The following is a 19,917-nucleotide window of genomic DNA, read 5'->3' as shown; positions in this document are numbered from 1 at the left end:
ATATGTGAACTGGTTTCAAATGAAAAATCCTATAAAGAGTAATACTAAATCAAATCAATATCGTTTAATCAAAATGTATTAAAAAAACAAGTGTATTTATCGCTATTAATAAATATTAATTTATTAGTTATGTAGTTGATTACACAACTATTATTTTACTGCAGACGTTGATTAACCTTCAGTACAGTTTTTAGGAGTGGGTTATCACAGTAAATAGTTAGTAATGGGCTCAAGAATATGTAACGGATCACAGCCTTAGATAATATCTTTCCATCATTATCGTCATAACTTGAATGAATTGTACAGTCCACAAACTACGCTTAGTTTTACTATGTATCATACCAACATGTATGTTAGCAGTACCATTGCAAGAGTTACAAAAAGTAGTTGTCTAGAGGATTTTAAAGTGATGTTTATGGTCAAAAGGAAGGGGAAACGAAATGCGCATGTTCCTCGTCAGTAGTATCTTCAATTGAATGTGTGCTGCCGTAATGTTCAAAAATGTGGGTTAGTCGCGATTTGTTAGCCGCACGTCGCGGCCGCCAATCGTTTCCGTAATAATAATTATGTCGAAATTTACTCGAAAATTAGTATTATGGCGTATCGCCCTGACTGTTATAATCAACAAACTTCTTGGATATCTATCGAGGATTATAGTAAGTCGTACACAGAAACTTATTTCTACTAACTTATATACTTCTAGTACTTAATTTTAAAATCAATTTAGCGTACTATAAATTATTATGAAACGACACGTTTATTACGAGTTTAATTGATTCGATTTATTATTCTACGTCGTTAGTGATTCTAAGTATTGTTCGTTATGCAAATTTAATTATTATAGAGAATCGAATTTCGGCAAGTGATTTTAATGGTATGCATCAAGTATTGATGTAGTATCGCCATAAAACAAACAATACAATTATTTTTATTATAATATGCGTTCAATACTTTAATACATACTCGTTTTATGAATGATAAAGATCAGTGACTGTAACTGTATAAATATTAAATACTGTATAAACATATTAAATTTCATGCTAAAATTTTTAACGAATTAGCATAAATATCGTAGCCAATTACTAATTACTATTTAAGTACTCTTAATATTAGAAAATTATTCGTTGGGAACTAAAATTTATAGTGAATAATCTACACTTATTACATTAAGAGATTGAGAAGTTATTATATTTTTACTACTTAATAAATTTAATTCTGTAAATTTAAGTCTGTACTATACTGTTTATTATTGATTAAAATAATATATAAGTAGTAAAAAATATAGCTTTTTAATTTAGATTTTTTGATTATTATGTGACAAGTTAATGTAACGGATTAATATATTTAAAACGTGTTAATTTATTCTAGTTAACTCTATTTTTTCCAATCACGATTTAAATGAACTTATTACTTATTTTTATTATTTTTCTTCTGTTCTTTTAATATTTTTTACGTATATAATACATCGAGTACTGCCATGTATAAAAAGGTATAACTAGCTATACCAGTATTGTTTTCATATAACTGTACAGTACACATTATACAAATATTTTCAAGATTTATTTTAGGGTGTTCTCTAGTGCTCCAAATGGATAAACTGTATGTCTTATATCCCATTAACCCTTCAAAATGACACTGGTTCTAGCGTTTATTTACCTGTAAATATAGATTCAAAGCCTTAATTAAGATTCACTTCTAGGAGACAACATAAATTTATCACCCTTTAAAATCAATATCACTGTGTAGATTTTAGGTTATTGAACTGTTATTAATCTTTAAAAAAAACAATAGTCGACAAAATATGCTTCTTTATATTCAATTCTGAGAAATTATTGAAGACTTATTTTTTTAAACAACCTCTTAATAATATTATGCTCTCTCTCCTTTACATAATAATTTGTTAATATATCAACAGACGTCTATAAAAGACTTAAATTAATGTCATATCATTATAATAATTTCATGATTATATTTTATTTTATTATATTACAGAAGGTATCTGATTTTATTTCTCATAAGTTATACCTAAAATAAACAACTATTTAATTGATTTTGAAATACTAAAATTAAAAAAATAATAAACATTTAAAAAAGTTGCATCTTGTTTAAAATATTCATGTAATAAAGGATTAATTTGTAGGTTTTTAGAGATACTGTCTACACGAAGGTAGAGTCGTGAAAAGGAAAAAATTGTTATGAGAATTTTGCTTTTATCTCCCCTTATGATTTGCTAATATAACTAATATATTAGATATAAAAAAAAATACAACATTTTTTGTAATATATATTATTTAGAATATTTGTATGTGAAAAAACTTCTAAAATATTCAAGATAAAAAATAAATCGATAGAAAAACTTAATTTCGTTATCCTAGTACCATTAAAATAAAACTAAAAAATAAAGTCGGATGAAACTAGTATTTGGCAATAAGCTTAGTTTGGGTTATTTCAACAAAAATAAATGGTTAGTAGATTTTTTTCTTAAAATATAAAATTAATATAATCAATACGAAGGCTAAACACTCCAAGGCTTTTTTGTCCCCTTTAAATACGAGTTGAGTTACCAGTATTAGATGATTACGACTAAGTGAAATATTTAGCCAGTCTTCAATGACGTAAATGTCAGGAATTTTGATAGAATGATTCTTTGGAACTCTAAGTGAAGCTCATTAACGAAAAAGAATTACGTGTTAATGATATAATAAAGAAGCAATATTTTAGCCTTTGCCTTTAAAAGAAATCATAAGCACCTACACTGAAACTGAGTGATTCTTTTTACATGTACTTCTATTAATTAAAAGCCATAAGTTAGACAGAGTTTAGAATTTATTTGAAGTGAATCAATAGAATAATTATAATATTAAATTATTATAAATACATGTAAGTTAATAAAAAAAAACGTTACATAACTTTTTCTATTTTATTAATACATTTCTAAAATAAAATGCGACAAATCCAGTAATTTTATGATGCAATAACTTGTTAGTGTATTTTTTTTCAATAAAATTAATAGATTTTTGACCTAATTATATTAATAAATTGTATATTAATATTAATTTTTCTAATTATAATATAAAACAAATACAATTTATAAAAACTCTTCATTTTTATTTATTAATTTTAAATGCAAACTTAAGATATCTAAACTATTATGATAGCATGATTGTTTTTTATGTATTTTTTTTGTTCATTATCACCAATTATACAATCAGTTCATAATTATATGCTTTAAATATTTCGCATATTTAAATATATTTCATTAAAGTTTATTCTGTTAAAATTTTATTTTTACACATTAAACTTGTTTTTACCGATTTTCTATTAAAAAAAAAACAAAAAAACAAATAAATAAAAATAATTTTAAATAGACTTGAGAGTTTTGTAATGAGTTATACAGTAGCGTACTCGATATTTTTCAATAAAGAGGAGTAAGTGCTAATGCCAGAAAAATATTAATTATTATATACATAAAATACTGTTATAACAAGACTAATTAGGGGTGCTCAGCCTTTTTATTGGAGTGCTACCTCCAATTTTATATAATTTTAATTTATACATAATTATAACCCATAAATTTTTATCATAACTTTAAATAAAAATATCCATATACAGGTGGCCCACCACTCACTGACAACTTAAATAACTTTTGATCCAGTTAATATTTTTAGCTGATTTTTTTTTTAAATAATAGTTATACGTTAGGTCCATAGCTATATCTCAATAATTAATTTTTTTACATTTTATTAAAAATATTAATTATTTTTAAATTTTAAATAAAATGTAAAAAAAAAATCTAAGATAGCTATTTTGTAGAGTAGAATTTAAGAAAAATTTTAGTAAAAAAATATCTTATTAATATTCAGTAGTAAATATTCTGTAGCGTTTTGAAGTTTGTGAAAATTTGAATTTTCATGTACTATTTTACGGTATTAAACATTGAAATACGTATTGAGAAAAGGACAGAAGAAAACGCTATCTTTTCATGATTACTGTGTATACATATGATGATAGTGTGTATACATTACAAACTTGGCATAAATACCATGATAAGAAATTAGATAAGGCAATTATTACTTATCACTCTCATTCAAAAGTATATTGAAAAGATAGCGTTTTCTTCTGTCCTTTTCTCAATACGTATTTCAATGTTTAATACCGTAAAATAGTACATGAAAATTCAAATTTTCACAAACTTCAAAACGCTACAGAATATTTACTACTGAATATTAATAAGATATTTTTTTACTAAAATTTTTCTTAAATTCTACTCTACAAAATAGCTATCTTAGATTTTTTTTTTACATTTTATTTAAAATTTAAAAATAATTAATATTTTTAATAAAATGTAAAAAAATTAATTATTGAGATATAGCTATAGACCTAACGTCTAACTAATATTTAAAAAAAAAATCAGCTAAAAATATTAACTGGATCAAAAGTTATTTAAGTTGACAGTGAGTGGTGGGCCACCCTGTATACACTATTTCTAATATAGAACATAAATCTTAAAAAATATTTTCTTCGCGAGATTGTAATTAGTATTTGTATAGGAAAATTCTATAGAGACAAAATACCATTACCAATTTTAAAAATTCACATTCATATCTATAACTGTTCTTACGGCTTCCGATTCCTCTCTCCTCATAACATTACCAAATCATTTAATTGTTTTTTTCTCTCATCTTATCCACGATTGACGCTAAATCTAAGGAACGAACATATAAGAGGAAGTATCTCTTATATGTTCGTTTCTTGTCCTATCTTCACTAGTCACGCCTCTTATCCCTTTCCTTCAAGAGCAGATCTCCACACCTCTAGCCATTGATTAATTTCCTCTTTATTAACACTGCTTATTCTTCTATTAACACTATATCGTCAGCGAACAACATGCACCATGATACATGTCAATTTATAAGTCCTGAACAATATAAATTTTGTTCAGGGCTCCTCATATTTTTTTAAAAAATTGTTTAACATGTTCTATAGTAACTTCATCCATCACTATACACCCAAAGAAAAACCTCAATCAATTTTGATAGAGAAATTTTATCAAGGGTTTATGATAATGTTTTATTAATACGAACAAAATAATTATTCTTATAAAAAATTATTGTTCAAGATAAGAAAAAAAATTATCATATTGATAAATATATCATAGATTCAATAGTAATGATATATTTATCAAATTGAACAATGAATTTATTACATAGATCGAGGTTTTTCTCTGGGTGTAGAAAATAAGTCAGAGCTTAAAACAAAATATTGGTGCACTACTACTCTTCCTAAATCCACCACCGGATCCTCGAGTCTTCTAAATAGTATTCTTAATGATGGTCCTATACTGATGACTGGTAAAACAGCTACGGCACAAGTTGTCCAGCCGGTATCAAACACTTTATTCTTTAAGCCTTCTCCATCTCTAACTATTTCATTTCTTCTTACCTGTTGTCTCCGCGTATATTCAAGATGAGACAATTCTGATCAAGTCCTGAACAATAAAAATTTTTTTTAGGGCTCCTCATATTTTTTTAGAAAATTTTACACGTGCTGTTGACCTGACGCAACCTCATTAGTCGTCTCTTACGACTGACAGAGGGGCTGTGGATATTTTCTTATCCCCTGCTACTGGGATAAATTTGTATTCTACATTTGAAAATATTTAAATGTCAAATAGTTCTAACCATAAATTGACCATAACTGTGACTAAAGAAAATTAAATTATTTTCTCTAATTTTGTTTAAAGTAATTTCAATAGTCAGATTATTCAACAATAATGCGAGCACTATTTTTTTCAATGAAACGATAGTTTAACTAGTATGTACTAATTATTGAATTCATAAATTAGATGATCTTTATCTTTAAATGTATTCAATTTTAAAAATAAAATATGAATATGAATATAGTGCCGGTTAATTCATCGTCGATATTTAATACTTATTTTTAATATAATTAATATTTGTAAAGGAGTTTCAGTAATTATGTAAAAATTTTTAAAACAAAAATCTGGATTTTTTTGGGTTGTAGAGGGATATTTTTTTATCATTTATATTTTTGTTAATTTGGAATTACGATAAAAATTGACTTGCGTTTTGAATTCTCATGATACCGTGAAATATTTACATACATTATAATATTAAATAGAGCTAAGTTTACATTTTAAACTCTATGTATAAGCTCACTTAAGAGTATTACATAAGTTATTTTTATTATTGCAAATCTCACTTAAATTTTAATGTAAAAAATAAAAAGAATCAAGTGTACATTTATAATATACAGACATTTAACTAAAGGTATATCCTATCCAAATACCGATATTTTTACTTTTTAATATGTAAGGTAAGATTCTGATATGTATTCCTATTAAATTTTATTCTTATGAACAACCCCAGAAAAATGTTGCAAAATGAAACAATGTTTTCGTTTTTTTTTTTCAATTTTTTGTAATTGTTTCGTGTATATTAAAAAAATCAGTTGTACGACAACTTTTATGTAGTATCAAATGTATAATTGAATTATATAAAATAATTAATAGTTGATAAAAATATGAATTAGACTACATATAATAGTGCGACACATCTTCTAGGCCCGTTCATAATTCCAAAAATCTAATGAAGTATTTGATACAAATTTGTTAAGTTCAAGTTAGTTTCAGTTAAAGAGACTCGAACCTTATAAATATAAAGTCTTTAACCCTATTTAGTTATCAAGCTATAAGGATTTTATTATTTAAACGAGATAAAAAAATACTATGTTATACGCAAGATAAGAAATGGGCTGAACCAACAAATTTGGAAAAACCGATTATTTTTTAAGTTGATATTATTTGGTATTTAGAGGCAAATATATAGGGGGAGATTTTTACTATTTTTGCTCACCATCTTTTATTCTGCTTCGCTATCTAAGAAAAAGTTATCACCATTAAATTCAAATATCGACAATCATTTCTGGTTAGAGGGTTTAATTCCTCTCTCCCAGAAATTTTTAACGTTTTATAATTAATTTAATTTAAAATGAAAAAAATAGTTATACAACTTTGAAGAAATAATAGATTTGTATAATCAATTCTTTCCTGTAAAAATTACCGTCAAAAAAATATTTAAAGTTTACTATTAACACTTATTTATTTTAACTTTTTAGCCAAGACGAAAAATGACTCTTAGAATTGAACAAGGTATCATACAAGGTCTTTATTTCAAAACATGTATATCGAAAATTCCGTATGTTAGTTTTTTAGGAGTTCCATATGCAAAAGCTCCTATTAAAGAACTACGATTTAAGGTAAGTCATTTATAGATTATAATTTTGTAATCCAATTACTGAATTAAAAATAGTTTACTTTTAAGTGATACTGTTAAAAGTATAAATTTTTTTCTAAAATTAATACTTAACTAAAATGTTTACACTTGTATGAAAACTCAAATAAATATTTATTGTTTTTGTACCTTTAAAACGAAGTTCTTTTACCTCGATACAGATGAGATCGCGAATGTGCGGATTTAAAGCCACTTAAAATCAGACTATCAGTTTTTGATACTATATATTTTTACAAAATTATAAATAGAATTATTGATTACCCTAAAATACTAAAAAAAAATAATCTTAAGGTTTCCTCTTTAATTCTACGTATAATCCCCCCTTTCCTTTTGCTATACCACAATCTAATAAATAGTATGTCACTAATAGTCGGTCGTGTTGCTTACAAAAAAATTTGTAGTCAAATGGAATTATTTCGATTTTATTTTTTAACATTTTTTTACATTTGTAAAAACATATGTTTAATTTTATATTTTATATTGTCAACTTCCTTTAGTTTAAATACTCTAGTTATGGAATACAGATTTTTTTTATATGCTGTAGTACAGCATTGCTGTACCACTTACCCCTTGTAGTGTTAAAAAATCGATTTGTTACTTAATTTATAACATTAAATTTATTATTATAACTTTTATCTAATAGTAAAATTACTAATAATTAACACGATGTGTAAATTTCATTACAAAATTAAAATTATACTAAATTTATACTGAGTCATGAAACATAACACTTTTTTGAAGTATTAAATAAATGTAATATTGTACATCATTATCATTCTTCCTATCTTGTATATATAAATTGTTTCTTCTATCTCTCTTTTATTTTATATATTATGATGGTCACATCGTAGCCGATTACCTTTTACGGATCCGGTGTTTACGATGCTTTCGTTAGCCAATCTACATTTATTTTACTTTTTATTTTCTTATAACAACAGACAAGTTTTTAATTTGTTATTCTGTGCGATTTTCTACATTATATTTTCTTTATAATTTAACATTAAGCTAATTTCATTTTACTTTATAAATATTATAAGATAAACATTATATAAAATAAACTAAATAGTATTGTCTCATATAAAAATTAATAGTTAAAATTTAAACTCTGGGTATATGTTTGTTTAATAGTACTCCTAGTACATAAAACTAATAAATGTGTTCAATATATATCATATTTTAGCTTCGATGAGAAGGTATTCATTTTACTATATTTTTTTTTTTTAAGTCTGTTGCCACTTTTTCTCAGCTCTCACTGGACCGATTTNTTTTTTTTTTTTTTTGTGTCTGTCACTACTTTTTCTCAGCTCTCACTGGACCGATTTCTTTCAACAATACGTCAAAAGATCACAAATCGTATCTAATTGAAGACATTACCCTTAAAATTGAAAAATTTTCCCTCGTTCCCCGCAAATGGGGGAAATATCCAAAAAAAATGNCCTCGTTCCCCGCAAATGGGGGAAATATCCAAAAAAATTACAAATTTAAAAATCGACAAATTTTGTCATTTTTTTCACTTTTTTTTCTTAAAACTTCCATAAATTTTTCAAAAATCAACATAATTTTTTTTTATACTAAAACCTTAGATATTTCCCTTTCATTTGATATCATTATTTTGAAAATCTAACACTTAACCTGCTCATTGCAGGGGATTTAAAATAATAACTTTTTTACAAAAATTAACTTTTTCAACTTAATTTTTGAAAATGTTCCGGAAATACTGCGTCCTTTAAACATATATCAAATTAAAGCTTATTTTATGTACTATAAAATGAAAAAAAAAAATTTGTCCCGACACCTTATCTTCTACATGTAAACGGTTGCCGTAGTTAAAAAAACACTATTTTTGTGTTAAAATTTTCGATTTTCGATTTTTAATTTTCAACTTAAAAATGCTATAACTTTTCGAAAAATGCATGTATCAGCACAATTTTTTTTTTTTTAAATACATTATAAGTACATCTTCCATTTGACATACTTTTTATTAAAATTAGACAATTTCCCCTTATATAGGGGGGGTTCAAACTTTGAAACATTGTATAAAAAATAGAACTTTTTCAACTGAACTTTTGAAAATGTTCCGGAAATACTGCGTCCTTTAAACATATATCAAATTAAAGCTTTTTTTATGTACTATAAAATGAAAAAAAAAAATTTGTCCCGACACCTTATCTTCTATGTGCAAATGGCTGTCGAAATTATAAAAAAAATGTAATATTTGCGATAAAAATCACCTTTTATAACGATGTTTTTTGTACTTAAAACTGCCATAACTTTTTCAAATATTAACTAATCAAAATAATATTTCTTTATATTGAAACCTTAGGTAATTTTCTTTCATTTGATATCATTTTTTTTTGAAAATCTAACACTTATTCTGCTCACAGGGGGGATTTAAAATAGCAACTTTTTTACAAAAACTAACTTTTTCAACTTAATTTTTGAAAATGTTCCGGAAATACTGCGTCCTTTAAACATATATCAAATTAAAGCTTATTTTATGTACTACAAAATTAAAAAAAAAAATTTGTCCCGACGACCTATCTTCTATGCGCAAATGGCTACCGTATTCAAAAATATGCTATTTTTCTATTAAAATTCTAGGTTTTGTATTTTATTTTATTTTAAAATATCTTATTAGGAGAATATATTGACTTTCCTGAATATTATATAATTTAATTGACATAGAATAAAGTTCATAAGACATAAGAAATTAAACTTATTAAATTTGTTTTACTTTTTTAAAGTTGAAAAAGTAATTTTTAAATTTGAGTTAGCTTAAATAGCCAATTTTTTAGCTTCGATGCGAATTTTTTATATGTAAATACTAATTTTTAATAATATTAAAATTTAGAAGTGATAGAAATAGTCTAATTGCAGATTTAAAAACATCGCGAAAAGTTGATTTAGAATGGTATATTTTTGTTACTGATGAAAGTTCCTTGTAGTTCAGTGCATTTATTTATAGTAACAAACAGTTTTTATTGAAATTTATTGTATCAAGCCCTTTTAATTTTTATACACGTAAAAATAAAGCAAAATACAACTTCTTTATTATTTTTATAATTTCTCCGTTTAAATTACAATATTAAATTATTGAATATCAATTTCATACTAAATTTAATAATTATAATTANAAGTTCATAAGACATAAGAAATTAAACTTATTAAATTTTTTTTACTTTTTTAAAGTCGAAAAAGTAATTTTTAAATTTGAGTTAGCTTAAAAAGCCAATTTTTTAGCTTCGATGCGAATTTTTTATATGTAAATACTAATTTTTAATAATATTAAAATTTAGAATTGATAGAAATAGTCTAATTGCAGATTTAAAAACATCGCGAAAAGTTGATTTAGAATGGTATATTTTTGTTACTGATGAAAGTTCCTTGTAGTTCAGTGAATTTATTTATAGTAACAAACAGTTTTTATTGAAATTTATTGTATCAAGCCCTTTCNCAAACAGTTTTTATTGAAAATTATTGTATTAAGCCCTTTAAATTTTTATACACGTAAAAATAAAGCAAAATACAACTTCTTTATTATTTTTATAATTTCTCCGTTTAAATTACAATATTAAATTATTGAATATCAATTTCATACTAAATTTAATAATTATAATTAGTATTTATTCATATATTATATTTTAAAATCAAAGAACTACTAATTAGGATATAATCAAAGAAATAAGAGTTGATGTTGCTTTTGGAATAATCCACCAATTTTTCTAAATGAAACACTATCTACAGATTTGCATCGAAGCGTTTCTTATGATAGTGATTTTAATCACTGTCAGATATTATCTATACTTGTCCCATCTATACCTTGTCTACACTGTGTCTCGACCCCACTGTGCTACCGTTTTTTTAATATTATAATTATTTTATTTTAAGACCAATAATTTCTTGAAATCGAGATTTCATATAATTTTTTCTTTTATCATCTTAATTGCACTTTATAGTAGTTATAATTGGATTTTCAAAAAAAGTATTTTTTCAACAAGGAAAATGTCTAAAGTATTATTAATAAGAATTTGACAATTCATCCATTTATTTCAATATAAAGTGGAAACTAAAAATGTCATTATTGACCAAATTATAACAACTGTATTTTTTGGGTGGCATTTTTCTATATTACTGGGACTGAGGGAAATTGTTTAACTTATGGCGGTTATATATTCGGCTAGATAATTTTTGTGATCTTTTGGCGTATTTTTTAGCATTATGGTAGAAGTGGTGTTATGTCACCATAAAAATAATACGGCAGAATAAAACCAATAGATTCACAGCTACACATCAAAGCTAATAAATCTTCTAATTATTAACATCAGAACAATTCTGTAAATTAATTAATAGTTACTATTTTAAATTTTCATTATAGCCACCAATTAAACACGATGGGTGGACTGGTGTTTATAAAGCTTTTACAGAAAAAAGTAAATGTCCACAATATGATGCAATGGTAACAAAAACAATTGTTGGAAATGAAGATTGCTTACATTTAAATATATACGTACCTCAAGTAAATATTAAATCCATTTTTCTAACAATTCAGATACATTGAAATAACAATTTGTTTATAGATAGATGACGAAAAAAAGGCTATAATGGTATTCATACACGGTGGTGCATTCAACTTTGGTTCTGCATCAGAAGATTTTTATTCTCCTGACTATTTACTTGATGAAAACACAATTGTAGTTTCTATTAACTATCGCTTAAATGTTTTAGGTAATATTAAATAATTTATTATTTAATATTTATTTATCTAATAACATTTTTGGTTACTTTAATTATGTATGTTGGTTCCAATTTCTGTAACACCTGCTAATAAATAACGAGGATAATAAATTTAAATTTTTTTTATTAACAATAAAACTGTTAAGATAACAAGTCAATTTTTTTTCTATTGGTGGGGTTTACGTTGCAATCTTTAATACATTAAAAAAAACCTAATTAAATAAAATATTTCTGAAAAACAAATTGAACGAGATTATTTAGAGGTTTTTCAAAATTTAAAAATCTGCTCGAATCCAGAAAATAAACTAAAATAATGTAACTAATAATTTCATAAATAGAATAAAACACTATTTATAAAAGTATAGTAAAACCAATAAAAAAATGGTCTTTGAAAGATGTTTTACAAGAAACAAAATTAAAAAGATTATAAATTTTCAGGACACTTCTCAAAAAAAATTCAAATAAATCACTTGAGTATTTAATCATACATTCATAAAACAGAATTTACACAATTTTATTGTTAATACAGAAGTCTTATTTATTTATACTTTTAAGTGGAAATCTCTAAACTATACAGTTTAAGCTATAGACGTTAATAATGTTTTGCATAATATAAATTATTTCATAATTCTAGGATTTTTAAATTTTGGTATTGACGAATGCCCTGGTAACATGGGTTTAAAAGATCAATTATTTGCCTTGAAATGGATTAAAGAAAATATATCTGCGTTTGGGGGCGATAGTGAAAATATTACAATATTTGGTGAGAGTGCAGGATCGGCATCAGTTCATTACCATATGATGTCTCCTTTAACGTCTGGTAATATGTTATAGATATAAAATAAATAAATAATTGTGATTTCAGAACCTGGCCTTATGATTTTTTATTTTAACTAAAAAATGTTTAAATAATACAGATGTTGTATACAAATGATCCGTTTATCTTCATCCCTTATAACTTTTAGAGGTATTAGCTTTATTTTTTTGAATAATAACATACATATTTAACTAGCTTATAAAGTAGGAAATGATTGGTCAGTTACAATTTTTTGACTAGTACTTTAGAAATTATTAACATTTTTATACATGGGCTGAAGGAAGGTGCGACCGAGAAACATCAAATAATATAAATAGTCGTACTCGCACCTCATTCCTACATAAGCGTTAGGCATAGTGCTTTAGACTTGAGGGTACTAAGTTCCATAGACTAAAAAAAAAAAATTTATTACGCTCGAAAAATAAACATATTACTACACCCAGAGAAAAACCTCGATCTATATAATAAATTCATTGTTCACTTTGATATATATATATCATTACTATTGAATCTATGATATATTTATCAATATGATGATTTTTTTTCTTGTCTTGAACAATAATTATTCATAAGAATAATTATTTTGTTCGTATTAATAAAACATTATCATAAACCTTTGATAAAATTTCTCTATCAAAATTGATTGAGGTTTTTCTTTGGGTGTAGGTTTAACATATACTACACCGATGGCATTGCATATTTCCAATATTAAAAGACAATGTTTCAATAAAACTTAAACTTAAAAAAAGTATATAAAAATGCTTAACTATCCATACTCTTACAATTGTATAAGAAATTATTTTAATTTTTAATACAAAATTTTAAAAGATTGGCAATATCTGCTCGAGTATGCTAATATCATTCTAAGGGAATGTCTAATAATTTAAAAATAGTAGTCAGAGCTACCCCTTACGCCTATGTTACCTTAGTTTAATTTTAATATCATCATAACTTCTGAAGTATTGGTTTAAGAGTTGTTATCAATTAGTCATTTTCTTAATAAGATTATTTCCTATTTTATAAGCTAATTTAAAATATTCAAAAATTTGAGAAATAAATGTAACTAAAAAATAAAAACATTTTTTTCGCAATATTGTGTTTATTTTGCGAGTAATTAAGTGGTTTGTGATAAACAGATCATTCTGTAGAATTTTTGAACAATTAAATGTAATTATATCTCATTATAATTAATCAGTTTTGATTAATTTTAGTAATAACTTTATTTTCCGCAGTATAATACAAGAAAAACATATAACTTTTTATATAGGCTTGGGTTTATTTCAAAAAGCTATTATGCAAAGTGGATGTGCTTTTAATTGCTGGGCATTTAATAATCATCATACAGAAGCCGCTTATAAAATAGCAGAAAATTTGGGATGTACAGCAAAAGATCCACACGAAATAGTTCAATATTTAAGAAAAGTACCTGTGAGTGATCTAGTAAAAGCTACGACTGTTAAATTTAAAATTGAAGTAAGTGTACACATATGAGTATTTTTTAAATTAATAGTAAGAAAACTATTTTATTGATAATAATTTAAAAATAAAATTATAAATTAAGTACTACGCCCTATTGTGAGTATAAGAGAATCTTGTAATTATTATTTTCCATAATATTAACATAATTATCCTAAAAGATATTATAAAAAACCGAATTACATGATGACATACATAACAAAATTTACAAAATTCAATATACTGTAAAATTAAAAAAATACAGATACGATATTTTGGCAGTATATCTTAACTTTTGTTAAATAAATCAAAAAAACTCAAATAGATCAATTTTTTATTCATAATTTATCAATTTTTTAAAATCTGTTTTTATATGGAACAATATCATTAAAAATTATGTAAGAAGTTATATTTATGGTTAGTTACAACTCAAATTATATCATTTATTTTTAATTAAAATAATTTTAAAAATATACAAAGACATTCTTAATCAAATATTATTTTTACACTAAGTAAACATTTTACTGAATAAAGTTCAGTCATTTTATATTTTTACTATAAATTTAGAAATGTTCATATCCTGTAACATACATTTTTTAGATTACTGATGTAATAACTATGAAATTTTATAAAATGTACAATATACATTCATCTATAAATTTATACATACATTATAAAACATTTAAATGACTGCAGTTATTCTGAAATTATTTATATCTAATGACTTCATTATTTATACTAATGCTCCATTGCAAGCGATTATTTAGAATGGTAATATAAATTTGTATAAATTTGCATAAATTAATAACTTTTAATTATAAATTTTACTATTCATCTGTATTAACTTAAGGTACTGGATTAATAACATATTTTATCAATACATTTATAGTACAATTAGTTCATTAGAGTTTGACATTAATTTGAAATTCGGAAACCGACATCAACTATTAACAATGATTGCAAATAATTATATAAAAATGTATTGTATTCTAATACATTTAAACAAATTCAATTTTGGCTTCTTTTATTAGAAAATTTATTTTATTCATTTCACCCTAATACTTATATTTCCATAAAAGTTTTTTTTATTAATGTTGTTAGTACCATTAATAGTGTTAAAATTAGAATATTATTAATTATTGTGAACACCAATGGCGTGGAGGGGAGGGCGATAGTAGTGGTCGTACATAAGGCTGTAAATACCTTTTTTTTTTTGGTACTCAATTCGCTTTTTAACAAAAATATTTTCTCTAGCATGTTTACCAAAGAAAAAATTAATTCGCTTCAGTCCTAAAATAAGTTATAAATACGATCCTGGTGAATACATCGGTAAATAAATGCCAACCTTATACCCAATACATTTTACTGTTTTATCTTTTTGAATTTCCTCGTTTTAATCATTAAATGTTTACTATATTTTTGTTACGCTGATTCTGAAGTAATATTTTTCCTACAAAATACTTATAGAAGTACGCGTCATATATAATATAGTAAATAATAATACGCATTATCAAAGGTAATGATAATAAACACCGGATTTTATTTTAGATGATCACTAAACATTTCTAAAAATATAGCTTTACTCTCTTTTATAGCTTTGTAACAATCAAGGGAACCTATTTTAAATTTTTTCCGTTATGTAAAAATTAATTTGGGCACCCTTGTATTTTTTGAAAATACTTTTGTCGTATTAATAATTATTTATTGTGATGACTAATTCTGTAGTTATTTTTTTTCAAATAGGGACAAAGGGATATAATTAACTATCAGTTTGTTCCATCTGTTGAAAGTTATCAAGTTAGTGAACGCTTTTTACCTGATAATCCAGAAAACTTATTAAAAACTGCTCCTTCAATACCGTTAATATCTGGGATCAATAACAGAGAAGGACTGATAATATTTGCAGGTAATTATATTTTTGATGAATATTTTATGTACAAATTTCGAATAGCCACTATTTTTAGAAAGTATAAATTGTGAATGGATGGGAATTATATATATATATATATATTAACAAAATAATTATATACCTATTAAATTAGAACAACCAAAAACTACGACAATTGGTAGGTGTGAAAATATTGACAGTTATGTATTTTTTTCAACCTAATATCTTATTTCACCCACTTGTAAATGCGTGGAATAAGATGTTTTGTACACAAAACAATAATAATTTAAATACATTTATAATTAATTTTAATAATATGTAATATGAATAATAATTATTTGAGGTGAACAGGTTCAAAGCAACTGAACAATATTATATGTATTTATTATATTATATTAAGAATTTGTTTTTATTAAAAACGTTACTTCAAGAAGTTTTGGAAATTATATAGCATTTCATTTCCAACACCATATATGTTAATTCATTAAAATGAAGAGTAAATAATAAAAATTATTAAATTGGTACAATTGCAATTTTTAATATTTTATTAATCTATAAGATATGCAGCAGTACTTAGAATTTATTGATCTTTTCCAAAAATTAGTTTATCTTATTTCGTATAAAATTATAAGCACATGACAAAACCGTGAGCCACAAATGACTTATGGTAATATACTTACAGGTGTATAATTTTAATTATTATTCATGTTATTTTTAGATAAATAACAAGCAAATATATATATATATATATATATATTATATAGTATATAATAACTGATTTTAAGTTCATATTCATGCCATGATTGCTAGATTATTATATCTATAAAATTTATTCAGAAATAATCGTATTAATAATAATACAAGATAAGAAAAAATTATTTTTTTATTTTATCAACCTGTTAAAGTCCCATCAAATAAGCGGTGTACTTTTATGAAAACACTGAACAATAACTTTGACAACTTATCAATGCGAGTTTAAAAAACATTATTTATGTTTTTTAATACAGTCGAGAAATAGCATAGTAGAGTTGAGACATTATTTCAGATTAGAATTAATTGATACCTGACAATGATTATAATCAATTTCGTAAAACGCTTGAATTTGTATTTGAAACCAATTTATCATATTTACCAAAAATTATATTACTTATAAAGATTATTTTAAAGTCCCGGAACTCTACCGAAAACCAATTTTTTTTAAGGTTTTTAAAATCAGCTATAAACCATGTCACCATGCAAATCTATATGACTCACATGTTACTGTTTTAAAATATTAATTATGTTATTATCACGATAATAAATTATTAGCAAAAAAGTATATAACTAAATAATTTCTAAGATCATCGCGGGGTATTTAAGGTGGTAATAATGTAAATTGATACCTACCTTCAAAAAAAAAAAATAATAATAAAAGATAAAAAATATTTTTTTTTATTTGTATTAAACCATTTTAGAATTGGTTTTTAACCGGAACCCTTAGAAAAGAAAAACTTGAGAAGTCCTAATAAAATCCGATCCTCTTTAAAACCAGTTCTAAAAATCTTATACGTTCCTACACCTTCTAAACAGAAAGAACACGTAGATCGGTTATATGAGAATTGAACATCTCAAAAAAACCTTTCAAATATAGACTTATTTAATATTATTCTATTTTTATAATACGTCTGAGTCATGATAAAAATAACACATTTTTATATTATATTGTGTTGTATATATTTTTTTTATTGTATTATAGAACATAGATTAAAAACATTGATGAAATTTCATCAACTTGATAAAATAAGTAAACTTCTGGAAAACGAACTAAACAATGATGAAGTTAGAGAAAAAATTCAAAATTTCTATTTTAAAAATCACCACCTCAAAACAAACAATGAACAATTAGAAAATATTTGCACGGTAATTATACTTCTTTGAAGAAACCTCTTATAATAATTAGTTGTAACAAATACAATAATATTTTTTTTATTAAAATAAGATTAAAATTTTTTTTACATAATTTTACCATGCAATGAAATTCTAAAACTAATGAAATTCTCAAAGAAATATATTTTTTTAAATTCCTCATCTAAAATTTGATAAATAAAATATTTTGATAAAAAGTCAATGTGAACTGAATTTTTTTTCAAATAATCTCACGTATTAAAATTTTAAAACGTTTTTTAAAAACTTATGTTAAAAAATAATTTAAGTATATTGCACATTTTTAGTCTACTTATATTAATTTATATTTATATATTCGAATATTAAAATACACTTGTTACATTTACAACCATTAAATAATTTTTAATATGAATTTATTTATTTTACTAGTGTATACTAATTGTAATTTAGTAATTTTCTTAAATTCCTTTATATGTTCAAACGTAGCTAATTTATTATTATATTTTATAAAAAATGTATATGTAGTACATTGATTATATTAAATGTAGTTCATATAGGTGTTGTATACTTCAATTATATTATTTATAGGGGATGTTAGCCTTTATAAATATGCCCTTATTTCAAGCCAATATTGTCTTATTACGACGAAGTACATTTAAATTTTCATACCTAAACAATCAGTTTTATTATTTATTACACGAAAAAATATTATGAATATTATAACTTATGCAAAATTATTATTTTTCAGTTGATAAGTGATGTATTTTTTGCAAAAGATTTTCATCGGGCATTTAGCTATTTACTTGAAAAAAATAGTCCGCAAGTTTACAATTACGAATTTAAATTTGACGGCGATATTAATATGTGTAAAAAACTACTTTTTGCTTCTAGACCAGAAATAAGGATGTTAAAAGGTACTTGATTAATTTAACTATTTATCTTATGAAACCACAGTATGTTGAAAATTTACTCTCAATATTCATTTTGAAAATCGTATTTATCTTTACAGGGGCATGCCATGCTGACGAATTAAGTTATTTATTTTATGGGAAATTATTCAGATTTTCACCTAAATCAAATTCAGAGGACCTAAGTATGTGCAAAATGATGAGCAAATGGTGGACTAATTTTGCAAAAACTGGGTAAGAAAATAATATACAAAGAAGGATTTGTTCCTGCTATTTTACACCATAAATACTGTTAGCCAGATTTTCGTATTATAAATCCGGGTTAAGTTAAACAGTCATCATAATTGTAATCTTTCTACGAGATATTTTTTTGGTATTAAAAAATTTTGATGGTCAATTATTCCAGATCCATCATTTCTTAGAATAGTAAACTGGAATACTACTTATCTGCCTCTGTAAATACCTGATTTTTCTTTCTATTTATATATTTTCTAAACTAGATTCTTATTATATTTTTCCCCGTGTATCTCGTTATCAAGAAATAATTATTCATTTTATTCATTTTTTAGAAACCCCAATTCAGCGGACCTTGATATTAAATGGATTAATACAAGTTTGAAGAATCCTAAATATTTGTCATTAAATGGCTATAATACATCTATGATTGACGGACTATTGAATGAGACAAGAGTAACTTTTTGGAACAATTTATATGAGTTAAGTAAATTGAACCAAAAGTTGTAAAAAATGTAATATAAAATATGTTACACATGTAATAATAATCTAATTTTTAAGAATTTTTGTGTGTATGCAATTATTATGTATAATAAAACTAATTAACTACTTTTGCGCAAATTGTAAATGAAATAAACTCTTTTTTTTTTTTCTTGTTGAAAATTCTTTTATATACTTGTAACA

General features: G+C 24.2%; 1 protein-coding gene across 1 annotated transcript; it reads left to right on the top strand.

Moving 5' to 3' along the window:
• The first annotated feature begins 360 nt into the window (after nt 1-360).
• On the top strand, nt 361-19,885 carry LOC126896491 (esterase FE4-like). Its single transcript, XM_050669322.1, has 11 exons — nt 361-656; nt 7,138-7,278; nt 11,689-11,829; nt 11,891-12,038; nt 12,682-12,867; nt 14,132-14,337; nt 16,063-16,225; nt 17,943-18,106; nt 18,840-19,005; nt 19,101-19,233; nt 19,569-19,885. Exons 1-11 carry the CDS (start codon nt 567-569, stop codon nt 19,741-19,743), a joined length of 1,713 nt encoding a protein of 570 aa, XP_050525279.1. The 5' UTR covers nt 361-566; the 3' UTR covers nt 19,744-19,885.
• Nucleotides 19,886-19,917: the final 32 nt, after the last annotated feature.

The sequence above is a fragment of the Daktulosphaira vitifoliae genome, unplaced genomic scaffold (genome assembly GCF_025091365.1).
Source record: "Daktulosphaira vitifoliae isolate Bord-2020 unplaced genomic scaffold, ASM2509136v1 Scaffold_1, whole genome shotgun sequence".
NCBI lineage: Eukaryota > Metazoa > Arthropoda > Insecta > Hemiptera > Phylloxeridae > Daktulosphaira > Daktulosphaira vitifoliae.
Note: the sequence above shows the minus strand (reverse complement) of the source record. Positions and strands in the feature narration are given on the sequence as shown.